The 26,518-nt window shown below is 35.6% G+C and overlaps 1 protein-coding gene across 2 annotated transcripts in view; it reads left to right on the top strand.

The window, feature by feature from the left end:
• Window positions 1-23,297, top strand: part of LOC102121466 (uncharacterized) — a 53,334-nt gene extending 30,037 nt beyond the window's left edge. For both annotated transcript variants that reach the window (XM_005549456.4, XM_005549454.4), the window contains one exon: window positions 8,041-23,297. In XM_005549456.4, the coding sequence (XP_005549513.3) occupies window positions 8,041-10,376 (2,336 nt within the window). In that variant the 3' untranslated portion in view covers window positions 10,377-23,297. The remainder of the gene's footprint in view (window positions 1-8,040) is intronic.
• The last annotated feature ends 3,221 nt before the right edge of the window (window positions 23,298-26,518 follow it).

The following is a 26,518-nucleotide window of genomic DNA, read 5'->3' as shown; positions in this document are numbered from 1 at the left end:
ACTAAGCCAAGTAAACCTTTTTTTTTTTTTTTTTTTGGAGACTGAGTCTTCCTCTGTTGCCTAGGCTGGAGTGAAATGGTGTGATCCCAGCTCACTGCAACCTCCACCTCCTGGGTTCAAGTGATTCTCCTGCCTCAGCCTCTGGAGTAGCTGGGATTATAGGTGCCTGCTACCACGCCTGGCTAATTTTTGTGTTTTTATTAGAGACAGGGTTTTGTCATCTTGGCCAGGCTGGTCTCGAACTCCTGACCTCAGGTGATCCACCTGCCTTTGCCTCCCAAAGTGTTGGGATTACAGGTGTGAGCCACCACGCCTGGCCATTTTTTTCGTTATAAATTATCCGCTCTCAGGTATTCTTCTATATGTAAAAAAATTAATACAGTCTATAATGTTTTCTAAGTTTGCTATTATTGATCTTTTATCTGAACTATTTATTATTGAAAATGGGGTCTTGATGTCTACAATTATTATGTGGCTATGTATTTCTTGCTTCACTTTTGTAAATATTTTCTTTTTTTTTTTTTTTTTTGAGACGGAGTCTCGCTCTGTCACCCAGGCTGGAGTGCAGTGGCCGGATCTCAGCTCACTGCAAGCTCCGCCTCCCGGGTTCACGCCATTCTCCTGCCTCAGCCTCCCAAGTAGCTGGGACTACAGGCGCCCGCCACCTCGCCCGGCTAGTTTTTTTGTATTTAATAGAGACGGGGTTTCACCGTGTTTGCCAGGATGGTCTCGATCTCCTGACCTCGTGATCCGCCCGTCTCGGCCTCCCAAAGTGCTGGGATTACAGGCTTGAGCCACCGCGCCCGGCCCGTAAATATTTTCTTTATATATTTTGAAGCCTTACTGTTATATATACGTATACATATAGATAAATATAATAGTTACATGTTCCTGGTGGATTAACTCATTATACTATTATATATCAATCTTTGTCTCATGCTAGTCTTCACTTAAAGCATATTATGTCTAATATAATTATGACTACCTCACCCAATTGTGGTTACTATTTGTATAGAATAAAGATATTTTCCCCATTCTGATATTTTCAACCTATTTGACTCAATGCTAATATGAGTTTCATTTTTATTTCTTTTTGAGATGCAGTCTTGCCCTGTCACCCAGGCTGGCTCACTGCAACCTCTGCCTCCCAGGTTCGGGGGATCTCCTGCCTCAGTCTCCTGAGTAGCTGGGATTACAGGAGTGTGTCACCATGCTTGGCTAATTTTTGTATTTTTTTTTTTTTCTAGTAGAGACAGGGTTTTACCATGTTAGCTAGGCTGGTCTTTGCCTCCCAAAGTGCTGGGATTACAAGTGTTAGCCACTGTGCCAGGCCTAAAATTAGTCTCGTATAGGCAGCATATTGTATGCTTTTTTCTTAAGTCATTCAGGCTTTTTCTTTTTTTCTTTTTTTAAATGTATTTACTTATTCACTTATATTTAAGATGGGGTTTCACTCTGTCAATCAGGCTGGCTCATAATGTTGTAATCACAACTCACTGCAGCCTCAACCTCCCAAACTCAGATAATCCTCTTATTTCAGCCTCTCAAGTAGCTCCACTACAAGTGACTACCATCACATTCAGCTAGAGTTTTGTATTTTTTGTAGAGACAGGGTTTTGTTATGTTGCCTACGCTGGTCTTGCAATCGTAGAATCAAGTGTTCAGCCCACCTTGGACTCCTAAAATACAGGGATTACATTTCTTTTTATTAAGTTGTTTAGTTAATTTATATTTAAAATGATTGTTTAAATAAATGAAGTTACTGTTATCAGTTTTATTGTTATTGTTTTATGTGTTTCCTTTAGATATGTTTTGTCTTCTGTTTTCTTCAATTTAAATTTTAATTGTGTAGTGACATGCTTTATTTTTAAAATTTTTTTCATACATTCTATATATATTATTTTCATAATGGTCATGAAAAATGGAGATTACATAAAACATCTTAAAGTTAAAACAATTTTTTTTGTTTTTTTGAGACGGAGTCTCGCTGTGTCACACAGGCTGGAGTGCAGTGGCGTGATCTTGGCTTACTGCAACCTCTGCTTCCCAGGTTCAAGTGATTCTCCTGCCTCAGCCTCCCAAGTAGCTGGGATTACAGGCTCGCTGTAATTTTTGTAGTTTTAGTAGAGACAGGGTTTCACCATCTTGGCCAAGTTAGTCTTAACTCGTGACCTCATGATCCACCTACCTCAGCCTCCCGAAGTGCTAGGATTACAAGCATGAGCCACTGTACCCGGCCAATGTTTTTAATCTCATAACAACTTCAATTAAATACAAAAACTATACCTCTGTATTTTTCAGTTGTTGATATTACAAATTATTTTATATTGTATATTTATTAACAGATTAATATTTCATTTTTCATGTGCTTTTTTTGTTGTTGTTGAGACAAAGTTTCACTCTTGTTCAGGCTGAAGTGCAATGGCGCGATCTCGGCTCACCACAAACTCCACCTCCCGGGTTCAAGCGATTCTCCTGCCTCAGCCTCCTGAGTAGCTGGGATTACAGGCATGTGCCACCACATCCAGCTAATTTTATATTTTTAGTAGAGATGGAGTTTCTCCATGTTGGTCAGGCTGGTCTCGAACTCTCCTGACCTCAGGTTATTCGCCTGCCTCAGCCTCCCAAACTGCTAGGATTATAGGTGTGAGCCACCGCACCCAGACGACCTCTTATTTTGGAAAGTCTTTATTTATATTTTTTTCTTTGAAGTAAAATAATTTTGAATCAAGTCTTACTGGTTAAAATTTTTTATTACATCAAAATTTGGGAAGTTCTCTGCCTTTTATGTCTTCAGGTAACCTTTTTATTACTTTTTTCCTATATTCTTCTTCCAATATTTCTTTCTTGAATATATTGACATACTTGATGGCGTTTGATAAGTTTTACATTCCATGTAATTTTGTTTTGCAATTTAATATTTTTGTGTTATATATTTTAGGATGTGCCATCTCACACCAGTTAATTGTATTTTGATGTTTTAGTTTATATTTTAATTGTATATGACAATATTTAACTCTGCAGTTTAAGACAGTGTGGAGCAAAATCAACTATAAACTAGCCATATTCATTGTCTACTGCCAATATAATTATCTGTCTTTATAAATATTATCCCTGTTTTTTTAATGACTTGTATTTTTCTGGTACAGGTTTGTTGTGAATGGTTGTTTAATTTTGTCTAGGTGAGCAGTCATAAAAATTCTCCTAATTTCAACATTTAGTTATATTTGAATCCATATTTTTGTGTGGGAGGAAACGTTTGGATTGAAAGATAATTTGAAAACTGTCATAACTCTATCTTTTTTAGGTATGATTGTTTATTTTTACTTGTCAAAAACACATAACAAAATTTATAATCAAGTATTTTTAAATATTCAATTTAGTCATCTTAATTATATTGACAGTGTTATGCAACATATCCCTAGAATGTTTTTATCTTGCACAACTAAAGCTCAATACATATTAAACAACTACCAGTTTTTCCCATTTTTGTCACACTTCACAAACACCACTCTGTTTTCTGATTCTAAGAGTGTAACTGCTTTATATATATCATACAATCTCCATCTTTTTGTGGCTGGCCCATTTCATTTTGCATAATGTCTTCTAGCTTTGTCTTTATAGTTGTTAAAATATTTCCTGCTTTTTCAATCCTGGGTGATATTCCAATATTTCTGTATTTCAAATTATATCTACTGAGTGGTTTGGTGACAGAAATTTGCATTGTTTTTACTTATGTGCTTTCAGTGACAATGCTACAATAATTATTGGTATGCAAATGATCATATATGTGTAAGTTTATATATGTACTGCATTCTACTTTATTAGTCAACCTTTTTTTACCTTTATGCTCCTACCAAATTGTTTTAATTCTGTAGCTTTGTAATGTGTTTTGAATTCAAGAACTGTAATGCCTTTAACATTGCTTTTTTTTTTTCTTTTTTTTTGGGGGGGGAAGATTCTTGGGTACTTTATTGTCTCTTGAGATTTTATATACTTTTGTGGTTCCTGTTTCTATTTCTTCAAAAATGTGATGAGAAATTTTAAAAAACATTGCATTAAATTAGTAGATTACTTTGAGCAGTATGGATATCTTCACAATATTAATTATTTCAACCCTTGAACAAGAGCATACTCAAGAGTGTGTTGTTTAATGTCTATGTATTTGTAAAAGTTTTCAGTTTCTTTTTTTTAGACACAGTCTCACTCTGTCACCCAGGCTGGAGTGCAGTGGTGTGATCTTGGCTCACTGCATCCTCCACCTCCCAGGTTCAAGTGATTCTCCTGCCTCAGCCTCCCGAGCAGCTGGGACTACAGGCGCCCACCACCATGCCCAGCTATTTTTTTTTTTTTTTTTGTATTTTTAGTAGAGACGGGGTTTCACCGTGTTAGCCAGGATGGTCTCAATCTTCTGACCTCGTGATCCTCCCGCCTTGGCCTCCCTTATAGTCGTGAGCTACTGCGCCCAGCCAGTTTTTCAGTTTTTTTCTATTATTGTTTTATATTCTCATTTCATTTTTGTCATAGAAAGTAATCCATAAAAATTCAGTTTTATAAAATTTGTTAAGACTTCTTATTTGGCCTCCCAGGTGGTCTGTCAAGGAGAATGTTCTATAAGCTATTGAAAAGTGTGACATCCTAATGTTCTTGAGAAGTGTTCTCTATGTTTCTGTTAAATATATCTGTTTTTTACTACCTTTGAGTCCTCTTTTCCCTTATATTCTGTCTTTATTTTTATTACAGAAAGTGGGGTATTGAAATATCCTACTATAATTATGTTGCTCTCTATGTGTTTCTTTTATTCTGTTAATATTTGCTTTATGTGTTTGAAACCATAATGTGAGATACACACACACACAACATACATTGTATATACAAATTTGTCATAGGTTCCTGGTAAATGAATCTATTATTGTTTAATGTTTCTCTTTGGAGTTTTGACTTAAAGTACATTTTATAAAATATGACAGTTTTTGACTTAAGATGTAGCTTGTGTAATTTTTTGGACATCTTTTCTCATTTTGTTAATATTTGTGTAGAATATATACATCCATCATGCCACTTTCAGTCTTGTTTTATAATTAGGTCTCAGCTGACTCTTGTAGAAAATCAAGTTGGATCTTGGTTTTCAAAAATTTTTAATCCCATTATTGAATGTATGTCTTTATTTATTTATTTATTTATTTGGGAAATGGAGTTTTGCTCTTGTTGCCCAGGCTAAAGTGCTGTGGTGTGATCTTGGCTCACTGCAACCTCTGCCTCTGAGGTTCAAGCAATTCTCCTGTCTTAGCTTTCTGAGTAGCTGGGATTACAGGCACCCGCCACTACGCCCAGCTAATTTTTGTATTTTCAGTTGAATCGGGTTTTACCATGTTGGCCAGGCTGGTCTTGAACTCCTGACTTCAGTTGATCCACCTGCCTCAGCTCCCAAAGTGCTGGGATTAAAGGTGTGAGCCACCATGCCTGGCCAAATGTTTGTCTCTTGATTTAATATGTAGATATTTAAATAAGGTTAATTATGTGTATATTTAAATAATCTTCTGAAACAGAAAGACTTGGTAACCTTATTGTTTAATTTGATTCTTGTATCCTTGTCCCTTGTTTTCTCTCTTTCCTTCTTCCTTTGTGTCTTTTGATTTTTGTATTTATATGCTTTTATTTCTTTCTTACTTGGTTTTGTGTATCTACACAGATATGTTCTTTGTGGTTCCTTGGGGATTACATAAAACCTCTACAAGATAAAACAGTATATTATAATCTAGTAAAAAATCAACTTTATTTGCATATGAAAATTCTTATTCATTACATCTGCCCTCAACTTTGTCATTGATGTTGTTAATTATATCTTTATATGTTGTATATTCATTAGCAGGTGTTTATAATAATTTCTGTGCTTTTTTATCTTTCACATTTTAGAGAATAATTAAAAATGCTTTATGCACCATTATGATAATGCTGTGAAATTCTGTTTTCGTGTATGTGCATATCTTTCCCAGAAAGTTATTTATTTATTTTTTTTAGATGGAGTCTTACTCTGTCGCCAGGCTAGAGTGCAGTGGTGTGATCTTGGCCCACTGCAACCTCTGTTTCCCGGGTTCAAGTGATTCTCCAGCTTCAGCCTCCTGCGTAGCTGGGATTACAGGAATGCACCATCACACCCAGCTAATTTTTGTATTTTTAGTAGAGACAGTGTTTCACCATGTTTGCCAGGATGGTCTCAATCTCTTGGCCTTGTGATCTGCTCTCCTCAGCCTCCCAAAGTGCTGGGATTACAGGCATGAGCCACCGTACCTGGCCAAAAGTCATGTATTTTCATGATTATGTGCCGTTTTCTTGTATCATGTTATTTTCAGTGGAAGGAACTCCTTTCAGCATCTTTGATATGTAGGGCATAGGCAGCACCAAAATACATTTTCAGAATTTTGTTATTTATTTATTTATTTTGAGATGGAGTTTCACTCTTGTTGCCCAGGCTAGAGTGTAGTGGTGTGACCTCGGCTCACTGCAACCTCCACCTCCTGGGTTCAAGCGATTCTTCTGTCTCTTCCCAAGTAACTGGGATTACAGGAGTGTACCACCATGCCTCACTAATTATTTTTTATATTTTTAATACAGATGAGGTTTTACCATGTTGATCAGGCTGATCTCGAACTCCTGACCGCAAGTGATCCACTCACCTTGGTCTCCCAATGTGCTGGGATTACAGACATGAGTCATCACACCTAGCCGAATTTTGTTATTTTGGAAGGCGTTTTTCTTTTATTTGGCAGGACAGTTGTTGGTATTCTCACTTGACAGCTATTGTTTTCAGCACTTTGACTGTATCACACTTCCCTTCTGGCCTGATTCACTGGCTATCTTATAAGACTATTATTATAAATGACATATCACTTTCATCTTGCAGTTCCCAAGATTCTCTTGTCTGTTACTTTTGAAATTTTGCTTATATATGTTTCTATACGTCTTTGTGTGTATTCTAGTTTGTTTGTTGTCTTTATTTTTACATTAATTTTTCTTTGATATTTTTGTTTTTTTTGTATTTTTACCTCCACAATTTGTTTTTTGCTATTTTTAATAGTTTTGTTGGTGTTCTCATTTTTCTGATTTTCCATAGTTTGTATTCCTATTCACTCACGGAGTATTATTCAATTTATTTTAAATTTTAAAAATTAATTTGTATATTTTTAGTTTTTAATGGTTGCTTTCTGAAAATTGCATAATTTTTGCGGGGCTGTATTGCCCTAATATTTTTTGTACATTGTAATCTTTAATTGAAATTTGTAAATTAAAAACAAGTTGTTTGTCACAATCTTTATAATGTAGCTTTGTCCTGGCATAGTTAGAAACCATTTGTCTCGAATAGTGATTCTGAGAGTCTTTCAGACATGTTCTTAGGATGTGTCTTGTCTGAAATTTTCTAGCTTTTTTTTTTTTCAGTTAAAAGAGTTTGTTTGTGTTTCTTCTTGATAGTCAGTAATCACTTGCTACAACTGTTACCTGTCTGTAGTACTGCAGTCTCTTCACTGCTGTAACATTTACCTTTGATCTCAGCAGACTCAAAATGTCATTCCAAAGTATACCACCATTTCTTTCAGCCTTCTATGTCATGGGAGACAGAAACCAATGTCTGCGAAGGCATGTAGAAGCCAGAAATGAAGATGTATATGTTTGTTATTATTTTTCTTTTCTTTAAAAAAGAAAAACTAGGAGTAGGCAATTTACTTCTAAAGGCACTGTGTTATATTGGGGAACAGAAAGAACTTTGTTGGTAAATAAAACAGACTTGTGTCTTCTCTGTGGCTCTTTGCATTGTGCTCACCTGGGGCACTGCACACCGAACCTCATGTATACATTTTCCACAAATGTATTTTGGTCATTATGTTTTTGTTACATTTATGTGTCTATGAAGAAATTAGAGCCTGTGGTATTTTACTATGCAATCTTGCTTATGTAGTTTGTACAATTTTATAGGTTAGATTTGTAAAGTATATTTATCTGAGTCTAGCAAGTGCAGTAATTTCTTATTTTGATTTCTTTCAGTAATGTCTTTTCATTTTGCCCAAGACCTTTGGCCAGAGCAGAACATAAAAGATTCTTTCCAAAAAGTGACACTGAGAAGATATGGAAGATGTGAATATGAGAATTTACAGTTAAGAAAAGGCTATAAACATGTGGATGAGTGTATGGGGCACAAAGGAGGTCATAATACAGTTAAACAATGTTTGACAGCTACCCCAAGCAAAATATTCCAATGTAATAAATATATGAAAGTCTTTGATAAATTTTCAAATTCAAATAGATATAAGAGAAGACATACAGGAAACAAGCACTTCAAATGTAAAGAATGTGGCAAATTATTTTGCATTCTTTCACAACTAACTCAGCATAGAAGAATTCATACTAGAGTGAATTCCTACAAATGTGAAGAATGTGGAAAAGCCTTTAACTGGTTCTCAACTCTTACTAAACATAAGAGAATTCATACTGGAGAAAAACCCTACATATATGAAGAATGTGGCAAAGCCTTTAACCAGTCCTCACAACTTACTAGGCATAAGATAATTCATACTGAAGAGAAACCCAGCAAATATGAAGAATGTGGCAAGGCCTTTAAACAGGCCTCACACCTTACTATACATAAAATAATTAATACTGGAGAAAAACCTTACAAATGTGAAGAATGTGACAAAGTCTTTAGCCAGTCCTCACACCTTACCACACAAAAGATACTTCACACTGGCGAGAACCTCTATAAAAGTGAAGAATGTGGAAAAGCTTTTAACCTATTCTCAAATCTTACTAACCATAAGAGAATTCATGCTGGGGAGAAACCCTTCAAATGTAAAGAATGTGGCAGAGGGTTTAACATATCCTCAAACCTTAATAAACAGGAGAAAATTCATACTGGAGAGAAACCCGACAAATGTGAAGAATGTGACAAAGCTTTTAACCAGTCCTTAAAACTTACTGCACATAAGAAAATTCTAATGGAAGGGAAACCCTACAAATGTGAAGAATGTGGGAAAGTCTTTAACCAGTTCTCAACTCTTACTAGACATAAGATAATTCATACTGGAGAGAAACCCTACAAATGTAAAGAATGTGGCAAAGCTTTTAACCAATCTTCAAACCTTACTGAACATAAGAAAATTCATACTGCAGAGAAATCCTATAAATGTGAAGAATGTGGCAAAGCTTTTAACCAACACTCAAACCTAATTAACCATAGGAAAATTTATACTGGAGAGAAACCATACAAATGTGAAGAGTGTGGAAAAGCTTTTAATCGATCCTCAACCCTTACTAGACATAAGAAAATTCATACTGGAGAGAAACCCTACAAATGTGAAGAATGTGGCAGAGCTTTTAGCCAGTCTTCAAACCTTACTGAACATAAGAAAATTCATACAGGAGAGAAACCCTACAAATGTGAAGAATGTGGCAAAGCTTTTAACCGATTCTCAACCCTTACTAAACATAAGAGAATTCATACTGGAGAAAAACCCTATAAATGTGAAGAATGTGGAAAAGCCTTTAATCAGTCCTATCAACTTACTAGACATAAGGTAATTCATACTAAAGAGAAACTCAACAAATGTGAAGAATTTGGCAAGCCCTTTAAACAGTCCTCACACCTTACTATCCATAAAATTATTCATACTGGAGAGAAACCCTACAGATGTGAAGAACATGGCAAAGTTTTTAACCAGTCCTCACACCTTACTACACAAAAGATAATTCATACTGGAGAGAACCTCTACAAATTTGAAGAACATGGAAAAACTTTTAACCTATTCTCAAACATTACTAACCATAAGATAATTTATACTGGAGAGAAACCCCACAAATGTGAAGAATGTGGAAAAGCTTATAACCGATACTCAAACCTAACTATACATAAGAGAATTCATACGGGAGAGAAACCTTACCAATGTGCAGAATGTGGCAAAGCCTTTAACTGCTCCTCAACCCTTAATAGACATAAGATAATTCATACTGGAGAGAAACCGTACAAATGTAAAGAATGTGGCAAAGCTTTTAACCTATCCTCAACCCTTACTGCACATAAGAAAATTCATACTGGAGAGAAACCCTATAAATGTGAAGAATGTGGCAAAGCTTTTAACCAATCCTCAAACCTTACTACACATAAGAAAATTCATACTTCAGAGAAACCCTACAAATGTGAAGAATGTGGCAAATCCTTTAACCAGTTCTCATCTCTTAATATACATAAGATAATTCATACTGGAGAGAAACCCTACAAATGTGGAGATTATGGCAAAGCTTTCAACCTATCCTCAAATCTTACTACACATAAGAAAATTCATACTGGAGAGAAGCCCTACAAATGTGAAGAATGTGGCAAAACTTAATTGATCCTAAAAACTTACTACACATAAGAAAATTCATACTGGAGAGAATCTCCACAAATGTGAAGAATGTGTTAAAGCCTTTAACAAGTCTTCAACCTTTTCTACACACAGAAGATATTTTATACTGGTGAGAAATCCTACAAATGTAAAGAATGTGGAAAAGCTTTTAACTAATCTTCAAACCTTACTGAACGTGAGAAAATTCGTACTAGAGAGAATCCTGCAAATGTGTAAAATGTGGCAAAGCCTTTAACTGGTCCTCACTTTTACTAAACATAAGGTAATTCATACTGGAGAGAAGCCATACAAATGAGAAGAATGTGACAATGCCTTTAATCAGTCCTCACACCTTTCTACACTTAAGAAAATTTATACTGGAGAGGCACTCTATAATTGGGAAGAATGTGGCAAAGCTTTTAACCAATCGTCATACCTTACCGTACAGAAATTCATACTGGAGAGAAAGTCTACAATTGTGAAGAACGTTGCAAAACTTTTAACCTTCCTTAACCCTTACTGCAGATAAGAAAATTCATACTAGAAAGAAACCCGACAAATGTGAAGTCTGTGGCAAAGCTTTTAACTGATTCTCAACTCTTAACTACATGTAAGAGTATTTATACTGGAGAGAAATCCTACAAATGTAAAAAATGTGGCAATGCCTTAACTGGTCCTCACACCTTGCTACACATAAGACAATTTATACTTTGAGAGAAACCCTGCAAATGTGAATAATGTGGCAACACTTTAAACCAATCCTCAAACCTCACTAAACATAATACTGAAAACTTTACAAACCTGAATGATGTGACAATAATTTTGACAACACCTCAAACTTCCTAACATAAATCATACTGGTGAAAAATCCTAGAAATGTGAAAAATGTCACAAAGCCTTTAAATGGTTGTCACACTTGATTGTAGGTAAGATAATCCATACTGAAGAAAACTCCCAGAAGTGTGAAGAATGTGGTGACACTTTTAATAAATGCTCACCCCTTATTGCACAGGAAATCATTTATGCTTCTGAAAGATTGTACAAATACAAGGAATGTGGAAAAGCCATTATTATCTGCTCACATTTTACTCAACATTAGAGAGTACTTAATAAAAACATTACAAATGCAATTTTTGTCAAGAGATCTTTCAGAAAATATAAGCCTTTAAAGTGAAGAAGAGGAGCCAGGTATGCTGGCTCACATCTGTAATGCCAGCACTTTGGGAGGCCCAGGTGGGTGGATCACGAGGGCAGGAGTTTGAGACCAGCCTGGCCAACATAGCAAAACCCCATCTCCATTAAAAATTTTACAAAAATTAGCTGCATATGGTGGCACGCCCCTGTAATCCCAGCTACTTGGGAGGCTGAAGCAGAATTGCTCAAACCTGGGAGGCAAAGGTTGCAGTGAGCTGAAGTCACACCACTACACTCCAGCCAAGGCAACAAGAGCAAAAACTTCGTCTCAAAAACAAAACAAAAGTATTCATTAGTATTCATTTTGAAGACAAGCGTTACAAATACGAGAGGGTTTTAGTACCTTTACTTGTATCACAGATATTGTACCCATTTTGTACTAGAGGAAAACCCTGAAGCAGTTGCTCAAACTTTGTTCACCAGAAAATTTATGTTGGAGAAAAACACTGTAAATGTAATGCATTTGGAAAAACGTTTTTAAAAAACTGCAGCTTAGAAAATACCAGAGGCCTCATACTAAAATATATTTTTGCAAGTGCAGTAAATATAAAAATAATTTAATCCAAAATTAAGTCTATGTAAATATCAGAGAATTCACAGTAGAAATATCTAAGGTATTGACACTTCAGACATTGCACTAAATCAGAATGCTGAGTATAGAAAATAATTTAAAGCTAAAGTTGGTAAATAATTTGTATATAACTTTAAAAGTAGAATTGTTTTGTAGATTTATTATTACATTCAAATTATATTTTTTCTTGAAAAATTAGTTTTTGAAAAGCAAATGATGTAATTCAACTCTCAAATTACTTCATGCTCTTCATTCCTATTCACACATGAAAGCATGTGATTAATTTTTCATGCATCAAAGATATGAGAAATCATTTCTGTTAGGTGGGTATTATTTACGACACTTTCTATGAAAGAATAAGGACATTAAAATGTAAGATGCGTGATGAAAACCTGAGTGAAGAAGCTTTTTGTGTTTAACTTATAATACTGAGTGATCCATGAAGTAGGTGTTCAGAGCAATATTCTTCTGCATTATGGTAAAAAATTTTTAATGTTAAAGTTAATTAGTAGTACATCATTTTACTAACCACTTTTATGTGATAAAATTGTGTGTGAAAAATTTTTTGATTATGCATGAACTTAGTTTTTTTATTAAACTTTTTTTTTTTTTTAACATGTTAAAACTATTGTGCATTCAATGAAGTGTTTTCATGCCACTGACTTTACCTGTCCTGCATTACTCAAGGGTTTAGGTAAAAGAGGGTAACAATATACTACTTGATAACATAATGGGCTAACATCTCTAGTAATTATTTTTGCTAATGGCTTTAAATTACTAATAAAGAATATTGTTCCCATAGTTTATATTTTTATTGTTTTTAAAATTTAAACTTATTTCTCTTAATTTTTGTGGATACATAGTGTATGTATATCTTTATGCCATGTATGGCATATTTTGATACAGGCATATAATTTTATGTATTAATCACTTCAAGGCAAAAGACGATCAACTCCAGTATTTCTCCTTTGTATTACAAACCAATTCTACACTTTCAGATACTTTAGAATGTACAATTGTTACTGACTACAGAGTCATTTTATGGTTGTAATAAAATTACCTACAAGTATAAATAAATCATGAGGAAATTCTGAGTTCTGAATAAACATTTAAAAATGTTATATATTTTTCTTTGAACATGTGACCTCTCTGCCTGCAAACATACAGGATTTTAGTTTTGATTTACATACACTTAACTATACACATATATTACTCTAAAACCTTAGGTATAAGAAAATTATGGAGCAAATGAGTGTGTTTGTGTATTAGCTTGTACCTATTTTCAGAAGAAAAGAGCAATATTGGAACAAAACTAATAATATATATATATATTTTTTGAGCTGGAGTCTTGCTCTGTTGCCCAGGCTGGAGTGTAGTGGCGTGATCTCGGCTCACTGCAAGCTCCGCTTCCCAGGTTCAGGCCATTCTCCTGCCTCAGCCTCCCTAGTAGCTGGGACTACAGGCGCCTGGCACCACGCCCAGCTAATTTTTTTGTATTTTTAGTAGAGACGGGGTTTCACCGCGTTAGCCAGGATGGTCTCAATCTCCTGGTCTCGTGATCCGCATGCCTCGGCCACCCAAAGTGCTGGGATTACAGGCCAAAACTAATAATTTTTAAAAGATGACTAATTTACTAGACAACTGAAAACCTCAAAAATGCTGGAAGCAAATCTGTATCCTCTGCTTTGCATTGAATTCATTTCTGTAAAATCTGGCTTATGATTTAGAATCTCCCCATGCAAAGTTTTTGTTTATACTTGCCTGATACTCATGCTACACCTATAATTTTCTTGTTACTTATGCTTTTCTCTTTTATAATTTATCAGATATTCATCATATGAGCTGGTCTTGGATTATAAGAATGATTTTTTATAGTTTAGCAGTGTACACAAAATAACTTCTAGATGTGTTTCCAAAATTTGTGTATTACATTTTATTTAGTTAGAACATTCTATTTCTTCTTTCCAGTGGAGAATCCTATATAAGCCTACTTTAGTTAGTGTTCTTTTGTCTTATTATAATTGACATAAGTAAATTTATTTATTGAGCCAGTTTGTTCAGGTAAGAACTTGAAAGACTTCATAAGTCATGAAAGTGCTTTTATATATAAATGCAGCAAACAAACATGACATTGCTTATTGTGTAACAGGTGCTCCATAATGAGCCATATGTATTTCTACTGGTGTTAGTTTGTAACTACAAGTCAGAGATGGAAAATATTAATAGTGAAGAAATTGATTTTTCATGTGGAGAGAACTTTTTTTTTCAGGCTGCAAAGCTGAATCTTGCTGAATTTAAAGAGAAATTCTGTTTTTTTTTTTTTTAATTTCCTAATTATCTTCAGTTTTGTTTATCTTATTATGTGTCTTCCATGTATTCAACACAATCCTTCTTTTTCTGTGTTACTGCCACAGTTTTCTCACTGTTGTCTTCATGCCATGTCAATTCACATGGTACTTTGTAGGTTTTGATGAGAAAATTGGTATTTTTTAATGCACTGAAAAATTGGTTATAACTAGAGAGTTTGCTTATCAATATAATTTTCAGATTAGTTAAAATAAAAGGCATACCCTGTCCACAGGTGAGAGGATTAAATCAGCGTTGTTTTTCTCTGTTTTTAAAAGGAAAATCTTATTAAATTCTTACATAAAGTGTGGCACATATTGTTTGCTAGAAAATATATCTTAGAAATTAAATTTTTGAGAGAGCTAATGGTAAGTGAAGAATTTTAAATTTAATTTTCTATGATACAGCACAGCATACTTTTTTTTTTTTTTTTTTTTGCAGAATCTTATGTTTTAAAGTGTGAATATTCAAGGTTGCAAAATAACGACCTTTGTTGATTCAATATTTGGAATACTACGTCTTTTCTATATTGATAGTACAATTCAGAAAAATTTCTCTTATTTTATATAATTATTTTAATGAGTGAAGTTTAGTCTGCAGTTTTTATTGTTAGTCACCTAACTAGCCAACTTCTTTCTCTTTTCTACTTTCCACTTTCTATTGGAAAACTATTGGAGATCATGGCAGCTTTTGGATTAAAACGTTTTCTGTTACTTTGCATGCAAGCTTGTTTACTGTGTTAACATAGTAGTTAATCATGAGACCTATAAGAAACACTCTCAGTGTCTTTCATGCCATTACCGTCTGCAATAAATACATGTGTATTTGTTCTGTAAAACATTATGTTTGGAAGTATATATACATTGTCAAATGCCTAATTTTAGGTCATTAAAGCTTTACCTCACAGAGTTAACATTTTTGTGGTGAGAGCACATGACATTGCCAGCATTTTCCAAAAATACTAATATATTATTATAATCTATAGTCACCATGCTGTAAAAAAAACCTCCTGAACTTCTTTCTATCCAACTATAGTTACGTATTCTTTGACATCTTTCCACCCCCCCCGCCCCTTTTTTCTAAATACCTTGGCCTCTGGTGGTCACCATTTTACTCTCTACTTCAATGAGATTACATTTTGTTTATGTATTTATGAGACAGAGTCTCACTCTGTCACCCAGGCTAGAGTGCAGTGGTGCGATCTCGGGTCACTGCAACCTCTGCCTCCCACGTTCAAGTGATTCTCCTGCCTCAGCCTCCTGAGTAGTTGAGATTACAGGTGTTCACGACCACCCCTGGCTAATTTTTTGTATTCTTAGTAGAGACAGGGATTTGCCACGTTGCCCAGACTGGTCTCGAACTCCTGAGCTTAGGCAATCCAACCCCTTGGCTTCCCAAAGTGCTACGATTACAGGCATGAGCCACCGCACTCGGCCGAGATTACGTTTTTTAGAATCCATGTCTAAGTGAAATCATGAAATGATAATCTTTCTGTACTTGGCTCATTTCAACAAATATTATGTCCTCCAGTTTATGTGATTGAAAAAATAGAATTTTCTTTTTTAAAGATGAATAGGATTTATTCCATAGTATGTACCACATTGTCTTTACTCGTTAAATGTTGAACTGTTGATTCCATATTTTGGAAATTGTGAAGAGTGTTGCAAGCCGTATAGAAGTGCAATTATTTCTTCATTCTGATTTCATTTGTTTTGGATATATAAACAATAGTGAAATTGGTGTTTTTTTTGTTTTGTTTTGTTTCAAAAGAGTCTAGGTCTGTTGCCAGGCTGGAGTGCAGTGGAGCGATCTTGGCTCATTGCAATCTCCACCTCCTGGGTTCAAGTGATTCTCCTGCCTCAGCCTCCCGAGTAGCTGGGATTGCAGGCATGCACCACCGTGCCCAACTAATTTTTGTATTTTTAGTAGAGACAGGGTTTCACCATGATGGCCAGGATGGTCTCGATCTCCTGACCTCGTGATCCACCCCCCTTGGTCTCCCAAAGTACTAGGATTACAGGCATGAGCCACTGTGCCTGACTGAAATTGCTGTATTATATGGTAGTTTAATTTTAAATTTTTTGAGAAATCTTATTTAGTTTTTTATAATGACTGTCCTCATTCACATTCAAACCAGTGTGCAAGCATATTTCGTTTTCTTCACAACCTATTATCTTTGTAATAAAGTAATTCTCACAGGACTGACTTGATATCTCATAGGGTTTTGGTTTCTTTTCTCTGATAATTGATACTTAGCATTTTTTATATGTCTCTTGGCCATATGTCTGTCTTTTCTTGAACAATATTTAAGCCTTTTGCTCATTTTTAATGGTTATTTGTCTTTTATTGTATAGTCATTTGAGCTTTTTATTTTTTTTATATTAACCCCTTGTCACATGTGACTTGCAAGCATTTTCTCCTGTTTTTTAGTTGTCTTATCCTGTTGGTCATATCAGATTCTGTGCAGCAGCTTTTTAATTTGAAGTGGTCCGACTCATCTGTTTTTTCTTTGATTCCCTGAGATTTTGAGGTTAAACTAAAGTCACTGCCTAGACCAATGTTATAGGGATTAACTCTATATTTCTCGTAGTAGTTTCAGAGTTTCAAGCCTTATGTTTAAGTATCTAATTTATTTTGAGTTGATTTTTATATATGGTGTAATATGGTATCATTTCTCTGCATGTGGATGTAAAGTTTTCTTGACACCATTTGTTGAAGATACTATTTTTTCCCTACGAAATGTTCACCTACATCTATAATTAGTTATCTCTAAATACATGAATATACTTCTGGTCTCACTTTTCTGCTCCATTGGCGTATGTGTCAATACACACAACTACCCATGATTGGATCAGGAAAAAAGAGAAGTCTTGAACAAAGCAAAAATGTATTAAATGTATAATAAAATTGAATTTGTAATAAAAAACCTACAAAATATAACAAGCCCTGGATCAGATGAATTTGCAGCCTAATTTTACCACAAATACAAATATTATCTGGTACTAGTTCTACTGAATGTATTCCAAAAATGAAAATGGGTTTCCTTCCTAACTTGTTATATGAAATCAGTATCATCTTGATACGAAAGTCTAAGACACAACAAAAAAATCTACAGTCCAATATTCCTGGTGAACATTGAAACAAAAATCCTTCCTGAAATATTAGCAAGCTGAGTTCATAAGCAAATCAAAAAGTTATTTTTCCACAATCATGTGAGTATTATTTTATGACTGCGAAGATGTTTCATCATATGCAAGTCAATAAGTGTGATTCACCATGTAAAAATAATTAAACTCATAAGATCAGATCATTATAACAATAGATGCAGAAAAACCACTCAAGAAAATCCAATATTTGTTTAAAAAAATCCTCAGCAAACTAGGCATTGAAGAAACATATCTCACAATAATAAGAGCCATCTATGACAAATTCTCAGCCAACATCATACTGAAGAGGTGAAAGCTGTATACATTCTTCATAAGAATAAAAATGAGAATATCCACTCTAAACACTCCTATTCAACATAGTTTTGGAAGTCCTAGCCAGAGCAATTCAACAAGATAAAGAGATAAAAGTTCAACATACCAGAATCTCTGGGACACATTTAAAGCAGTGTGTAGAGGGAAATTTATAGCACTAAATGCCCACAAGAGAAAGCAGGAAAGATCTAAAATTGACACCCTAACATCACAATTAAAAACTAGAGAAGCAAGAGCAAACACATTCAAAAGCTAGCAGAAGGCAAGAAATAACTAAGATCAGAGCAGAACTGAAGGAGATAGAGACACAAAAAACCCTTCAAAAAATTCAATGAAACCAGAAGCTGGTTTTTTGAAAAGATCAACAAAATTGATAGACCGCTAACAAGACTAATGCAGAAGAAAAGAGAGAAGAATCAAATAGATGCCATAAAAAAAGATAATGGGGATATCACCACCAACCCCATGGAAATACAAATTACCATCAGAGAATACTATAAACACATCTACACAAATAAACTAGAAAACCTAGAAGAAATGGATAAATTCCTGAACACTTACACTCTCCCAAGACTAAACAAGGAAGAAGTTGAGTCCCCGAATAGACCATTAACAGGCTCTGAAATTGAGGCAATAATTAATAGCCTACCAACCAAAAAAGTCCAGGACCAGATGGATTCACGGCCAAATTCTACCGGAGGTACAAGGAGGTGTTGCTACCACTCCTTCTGAAACTATTCCAATCAATAGAAAAAGAGGGGATCCTCTCTAACTCATTTTATGAGGCCAGAATCATCCTGATACCAAAGCCTGGCAGAGACACAACAAAAAAAGAGAAGTTTAGAACAATATCCCTGATGAACATCAATGCAAAAATCCTCAATAAAATACTGGCAAACCGAATACAGCAGCACATCACAAACCTTATCCACCATGATCAAGTGGGCTTCATCCCTGGAATGCAAGGCTGGTTCAATATATGCCAATCAATAAACGTAATCCAACACATAAACAGAACCAAAGACAAAACCACATGATTATCTCAATAGATGCAGAAAAGGCCTTTGACAAAATTCAACAGCCCTTCATGCTAAAAACTCTCAATAAATTCGGTACTGATGGAACATATCTCAAAATAATAAGAGCTATTTATGACAAACCCACAGCCAATACACTGAATGGGCAAAAACTGGAAGCATTCCCCATGAAAACTGGCATAAGAGAGGGAGACCCTCTCTCACCACTCCTATTCAACATATTGTTGGAAGTTCTGGCCAGGGCAATCAGGCAGAAGAAAGAAATAAAGGGTATTCAATTAGGAAAAGAGGAAGTCAAATTGTCCCTGTCTGCAGATGACAAGATTGTATATTTAGAAAATCCCATCATCTCAGCCAAAAATCTTTTTGATAAGCAACTTCAGCAAAGTCTCAGGATACAAAATTAATGTGCAAAAATCACAAGCATTCTTATACACCAGTAACAGACAAACAGAGAGCCAAATCATGAATGAAATCCCATTCACAATAGCTTCAAAGAGAATAAAATACCTAGGAATCCAACTTACAAGGGATGTGAAGGACCTCTTCAAGGAGAACTACAAACCACTGCTCAGCAAAATAAAAGAGGACACAAACAAATGGAAGAACATACCATGCTCATGGATAGGAAGACTCAATATTGTGAAAATGGGCATACTGCCCAAGGTAAGTTATAGATTCAATGCCATCCCCATTAAGCTACCAATGACTTTCTTCACAGAATTGGAAAAAACTACTTTAAAGTTCATATGGAACCAATAAAGAGCCTGCATTGCCAAGATAATCCTAAGACAAAAGAACAAAGCTGGAGGCATCACGCTACCTGACTTCAAACTATACTACAAGGCTACAGTAACCAAAACAGCATGGTACTGGTACCAAAACAGAGATATAGACCAATGGAACAGAACAGAGCCCTCAGAAATAATACCACACATCTACAACCATCTGATCTTTGACAAATCTGACAAAAACAAGAAATGGGGAAAGGGTTCCCTATTAAATAAATGGTGCTGGAAAAATTGGCTAACCATAAGTAGAAAACTGAAACTGGATCCTTACTCCTTATATGAAAATTAATTCAAGATGGATTAGAGACTTAAATGTTAGACCTAAAACCATAAAAACCCTAGAAGAAAACCTAGGGAATACCATTCAGGACATAGACATGGGCAAGGACTTCATGTCTAAAACACCAAAAGCAATGGCAACAGAAGCCAAAATTGACAAATGGGATCTAATTAAACTAAAGAGCTTCTGCACAGCAAAAGAAACTACCATCAGAGTGAACAGGCAACCTACAGAATGGGAGAAGATTTTTGCAATCTACTCATCTGACAAAGGGCTAATATCCAGAACCTACAAAGAACTCAAACAAATTTACAAGAAAAAAACAACCCCATCAAAAAGTGGGCAAAGGATATGAACAGACACTTCTCAAAAGAAGACATTCATACAGCTGACAGACACTTGAAAAAATGCTCATCATCACTCGCCATCAGAGAAATGCAAATCAAAACCACAATGAGATACCATCTCACACCAGTTAGAATGGCAATCATTAAAAAATCAGGAAACAACAGGTGCTGGAGAGGATGTGGAGAAATAGGAACACTTTTACACTGTTGATGGGACTGTAAACTAGTTCAACCATTGTGGAAAACAGTGTGGCGATTCCTCAAGGATCTAGAACTAGAAATACCAGTTGACCCAGCCATCCCATTACTGGGGATATACCCAAAGGATTATAAGTCATGCTGCTATACAGACACATGCACACGTATGTTTATTGCAGCACTATTCACAATAGCAAAGACTTGGAATCAACCCAAATGTCCATCAGTGACAGACTGGATTAAGAAAATGTGGCACATATACACTATGGAATACTATGCAACCATAAAAAAGATGAGTTCGTGTCCTTTGTAGGGACATGGATGCAGCTGGAAACCATCATTCTCAGCAAACTATCGCAAGAACAGAAAAACAAATACCTTATGTTCTCACTCATAGGTGGTTATTGAACAATGAGATCACTTGGATACAGGAAGGGGAGCATCACACACAGGGTCCTATTGTGGGAGGGGAAGGGGGAAGGGATAGCATTAGGAGATATACCTAATGTAAATGATGAGTTAATGGGTGCAGCACACCAACATGGCACATGTATATATATGTAACCAACCTGCATGTTGTGCACATGTACCCTAGAACTTAAAGTACAGTAATAATAATAAAAAAGAAATAAAAGTCATCCAATAGGAAAAAAGAAAGTCAATTTAATTCTCTACCAGGGAAACGGTAGAGATTTCACCAAAAGACTCCTAAGCCTAAAAAATGATTTCAGCAAAGTGTCAGGATACAAAATTAACATACACAAATGAAGTAGCATTTCTGTACACCAATAATATTCAAGCTAAGAAAGAAATCAAGAACACAGCTTTATTTAAAATAGCCACAAACAAAAAAATAACATACCTAGGAATGCATTAAGTCATGGAGGTAAAATATCTCTACAAGGAGAACTACAGAACACTGCTGAAACAAATCAGAGACAACACATAGAAATGGAAAACATTCCATCCTCATGAATTTGAAGAATCAATATTAATTAAAGTGTCCATGCTCCCTAAAGCAACCCACAGATTAAGTGTTATTTCTATCAAACTATCAATGCCATTTTTGTTGGAACTAGAAAAAAAAACTTCGAAATTCATATTAAAGAATAAAAGAGCCCATATAGCCTAGGTATTCTTAAACAAAAAGAATAAACCTGGAGGGCTAACATTACCTGACTTCAAACTGTACTACAAGCTACAGTAACTGATATAACATGGTTCTGGTACAAAAAATATACATATATACCGATGGAACAGAAGAGAGAGCCCTGAAATAAAGCTACACTCCTACAAACAACTTATTTTTGGCAAAGACAATAGAAATAAACAAAGGGAAAATAACTCCCTATCTAATAAGTGGTACTGGGAAACCTGGTTAGTCATATGTAGAAGAAGAAAACTGTACCCCTACCTCTCACCATATAAAAAACATAACTCAAGATAGTTTAAAGACTTAGCTGTGAAGCTTCAAGCTATAAAAATCCTAGTTGAACACCTAGAAAGTACTCTTCTAGATACTGGCCTCTGTAAGGAATTTAACACCTTAAAAATAAATGCAATAGGCCAGACGCAGTGGCTCATGCCTGTAATCCCAGCACTTTCGGAGGCCTAGGTGGGCAGATCATGAGGTCAGGAGTTTGAGACCAGCCTGGCCAACACGGTTAAACCCTGTCTCTACTACAGATACAAAAAAATCAGCCAGGCATGGTGGTGCATGCCTGTAATCCCAGCTACTTGGGAGGCTGAGACAGGAGAATTGCTTGAATCCAGGAGATGGAGGTTGCAGTGAGCTGAGATCACGCCATTGCCCTCCTTCCTGGGTGACAGGGTGAGAGTGTGTCTCAATAAATAAATAAATAAATAAAAATAAAAATTGAAAATTGACATCTAATCTAGAGCTTCTGCACAGCAAAATAAACTATTGACAAAGTAAATGGATAACCTACAGTATGGAATAAAGTAATTGCAAACTGTGTACAACAAAATAATATATAGAATCTAAAGGAAATTTAATAGGAAGAAAGCAGACAAATAATATGAATAGATACTTCTCAAAGGAAGACATGAAAACTGGCAATAAACATGCAAGAAAATTGCTCAACATCCCAAATTATCAGAGAGATGTAAATCAAAATGACAATATGATACCATCTCACACCAGTTAAAGTGGCTGTTACTAAAAAGTCAAAAAATAACAGATGTTGTAGTTGTGGAGCAAAGGGAATCTACACACTGTTAGTGGCAATGCAAATTAATTCAGCCCCTGTGGAACACAATTTGGAGATTTCTCAAAGAACTAAAGATAGAATTGCCATTTGACCCATCAACCTTGTTACTGAGTATGTGCTTAAAGAAAAATAAATTATTTTACCAAAAAGACACCTGCACTCAGATGTTTACTGCAGCACTATTCGCAATAGCAAAGGCATGGAATTAAACTAGGTACATATGAATCTTACATTGATGTTTCATGTTAATTTGCTTAAAATAAAGGCCTGCTGTAGCCATGTTGCTGCAAAGAACATTCTTTTTCTTTTCTATGGCTCCATAGTATTGCATGTTGTATAAGTATCTCAAATACTACATGTTCTTATTTATAAGTGGGTGCTAACCCTTGGGTGAACACGGAAACAAAAATAAAAACAATAAACACTGGGAATTCTAAAAAAGAAAAAAAAGGAGATAAGCTTTGAAAAACTACTTACCAGGTATGATGTACCCTACTTGGGCAATGGGATTATTAAATGCCCAAATCAATATCGTGCATTATACCTATGTTACAAATATGTACATGTAACCCCTGAATCTAAAATAAAAATAATAAAACACTTTGTGGAATAATGACATGTTACATTTCTCCAGTTCTAAGTTAATAGTTGGAATTAGGAGTGAAAGACAGAGAATTATGTTTGCTTTGGGCATAGGGCAAATGTTTATGGTTGTTTTTTTTTTTTTTTTTTTTTGGAGACAGAGTCTTACTCTGTCGCCCAGACTGGAGTGCAGTGGCACAATCCTGGCTCACAGCAACCTCCGCCTCGCGGGTTCAAGTGATTCTTCTGCCTCAGTCTCTTGAGTAGCTGGGATTACAGGCATCTGGCACCACACCCGGCTAATTTTTGTATTTTTAGTAGAGACGGGGTTTCACTGTTAGCCAGGCTGGTCTCAAACTCCTGACCTCAAATGATACGTCCATCTCGGCTTCTGAAAGTGCTGGGATTATAGGCATGAGCCACCACGCCCGGCACGAGGGGTGAATGTTTCTATACCAGGTCTCCCCACATTCTATAAACTAACATATTTGAAAGCTCTTGGCCTGTAGCTCAAGAAGTGTTATTTTCCCAGTTGTGCAGTTAAATGACTCAACATCTTTGTTTTTCATTTATTTACTGTACACTAGACTATAGAGTTAATTTGTTACTCTACTCTTTGGGAAAAAAATGTTAAGCTGTTCAATTATGTTTGCGTTGGGCATAGGGCAAATGTTTATGTTTTTTTTTTTGTTTTTGTTTTGTTTTGTTTTGTTTTTTGTTTTTGGAGACAGAGTCTTTCTCTGTCGCCCAGACTGGAGTGCAATGGTGCAATCTCGGCTCACTGCAAACTCCCCCTCCTGAGTTCAAGTGATTCTCCTTCCTCAACCTCCCCAGTAGCTGGGATTACAGGCCTGCGCCACCACGCCTAGCTAATTTTGTACTTTTAGTAGAGACGGGGTTTCTTTATGTTGGTCAGGCTGGTCTTGAACAGGCTGGTGACCGAGTGACACTCTGTCTCAAAAACAACAACAACAACAACAACAACAACAAAAAGCTGTACTTAACAAAAGTTGCCATAAATTTCAAGCTAATATGCTCACACATATATTCTCCCTAGACGAGCCTTGGTGTGTTTGGAATCAAGGTATATAGCATTTCTGGCTTTTCTTGGGCTTCTTTACTTAAAATAGGAAGACAAGAAGTAAAACAGTCAACCATGACATATCTAGTTTCTACAACCACAGCATCTGAATTCTCCTGTTATGTCAACTAGAAATATTGATAGTATTTCATAACTGAAAAAAATTGATACTTTATATTTTTAATTTTTTTAATTTATAAAAATTTTTAGTTTCTGAACTGTATAAGTTAAACAACTTGAACATGCAGATACCTAAAAGTTTTACCTAGATAATAGTAATAATATTTTGGCTGAGCATGGTGGTTTGCGCCTGTAATCCCGGCACTTTGGGAGGCAGAGGCGGGCGGATCACCTGAGGTCGGGACTTCAAGACCAATCTGACCAACATGAAGAAACCCCGTCTCTATCAAAAATACAAAATTAGCCCGGCATGGTGGCGCATGCCTGTAATTCCAGCTACTCGAGAGGCAGAGGCAGGAGAATCCGCTTGAACCCGGGAGGCAGAGGTTGCGGTGAGCCAAGATGGCACCATGACACTCCAGCCGGGGCAACAACAGCGAAACTACATCTAAAAAAAATAGTATTAATATTTTAATATCTTATGATTGTGAGTCACAATTGCTCCATTGGGTTTAATGGAAAGCAGTTATTTATCTTCTAAATGTAAATAGAGAATAGACTTTCTATAATCCTTAGCATACAGATCTTTTAAGATTCGCACTGTGTTTAGATAACATTCATAGGTTTGTAGTAACAGAAATGTTAATTTTTTTCTAATGAAAGTGAAAAATCAATAGAAATAACTTGTTAAAATGAGTTTAAAAGAAACCTCACATGTGTACATTAAATAGCATTTAAAACCACACTGATTATTCCAGTATATTTCATTTTAATCACTGAGAAAAGTTAGTATTTTTAAATTCTTCAGTTGGAAAAAGTATTCTTATATTAGCGTTTCTGAAAGTTTCAGAAACTGTAGACCACTCAGTAATGAGGAGGCACATACAGATCACAAATTTTCTATATAATAGGCTTATCCTAACTTCTTTTTTTTTTTTTTTTTTTTGAGACAAAGTCTCCCTGCGATGCCCAGGCTGGAGGGTAATGGCACGGTCTCAGCTCATGGCAACCTCCACTTCCCAGGTTCAAGTGAGTCTCCTGCCTCAGCCACCTGAGTAGCTGGGATTACAGGCAAGTGCCATCATGCCCAGCTAATTTTAGTATTTTTAGTAGAGACAGGGCTTCACCATGTTGGCCAGGTTGGTCTCTAACTCCTGACCTCGGGTGATCCACCCACCTCGGCCTCCCAAAGTGTTGGGATTACTGGTGTGAGCCACTGCACTCAGCCATCCTAGCTTTTAATATAAAAATTAAACATATTTCAAAAGTAAAATTAGTGGCCCTTTTAAGTCATGAGAAGGATATCATTGTTAGAATCGATTTGCCAAAGTATTTATGTTAGGCTTAGTAATAAGTGCTTTAAACCAAAATTCAAGTTCTACATACTATCTCAGGATAAAAAGTGGCTTTTATTTTATTTTTTTACCAATAAAGTATTTTTAAATGTTATTTCCAATTTAGAGGGGGAACACTTAACCTTTCTAGACTCCCTCAGTAATTTGTAAATTACTTTTTATTTTGTTATTATTACTTTTTTCTTTTTCCTTTTTTTTGAGAGAAAGGGTCTCAGCCTGTCAGGCTAGAGTGCAGTGGTGCAATTATAGCTCACTGCAGCTTCAAACTCGTGGCCTCAAAAAATCCTCCCTCCTCAGCCTCCCGAGTAGCTGGGACCACAGGCACAAGCCAGTGTTCCCAGCCCATTATTATCACTTTTAATGTCTGCTAGTTCTAGGTGTGCACAAAGATTTAAAGGGCACATTTTTTCCAGGGTTTGGCCATAACATGAGCACTGGAAATCAAAGAAATAGGTCCTGTGGGTGTGACCACTTCACATCCCAACTTGGCTCTTGTCCTTTGAAGAGTCAGAGTAATAGCAAAAGGCAAGAAG

Source organism: Macaca fascicularis, chromosome 3, assembly GCF_037993035.2.
Source record: "Macaca fascicularis isolate 582-1 chromosome 3, T2T-MFA8v1.1".
Lineage (NCBI taxonomy): Eukaryota > Metazoa > Chordata > Mammalia > Primates > Cercopithecidae > Macaca > Macaca fascicularis.
The sequence above is the reverse complement of the archived record's forward strand: the minus strand, read 5'-3'. Positions and strand labels throughout refer to the sequence as shown.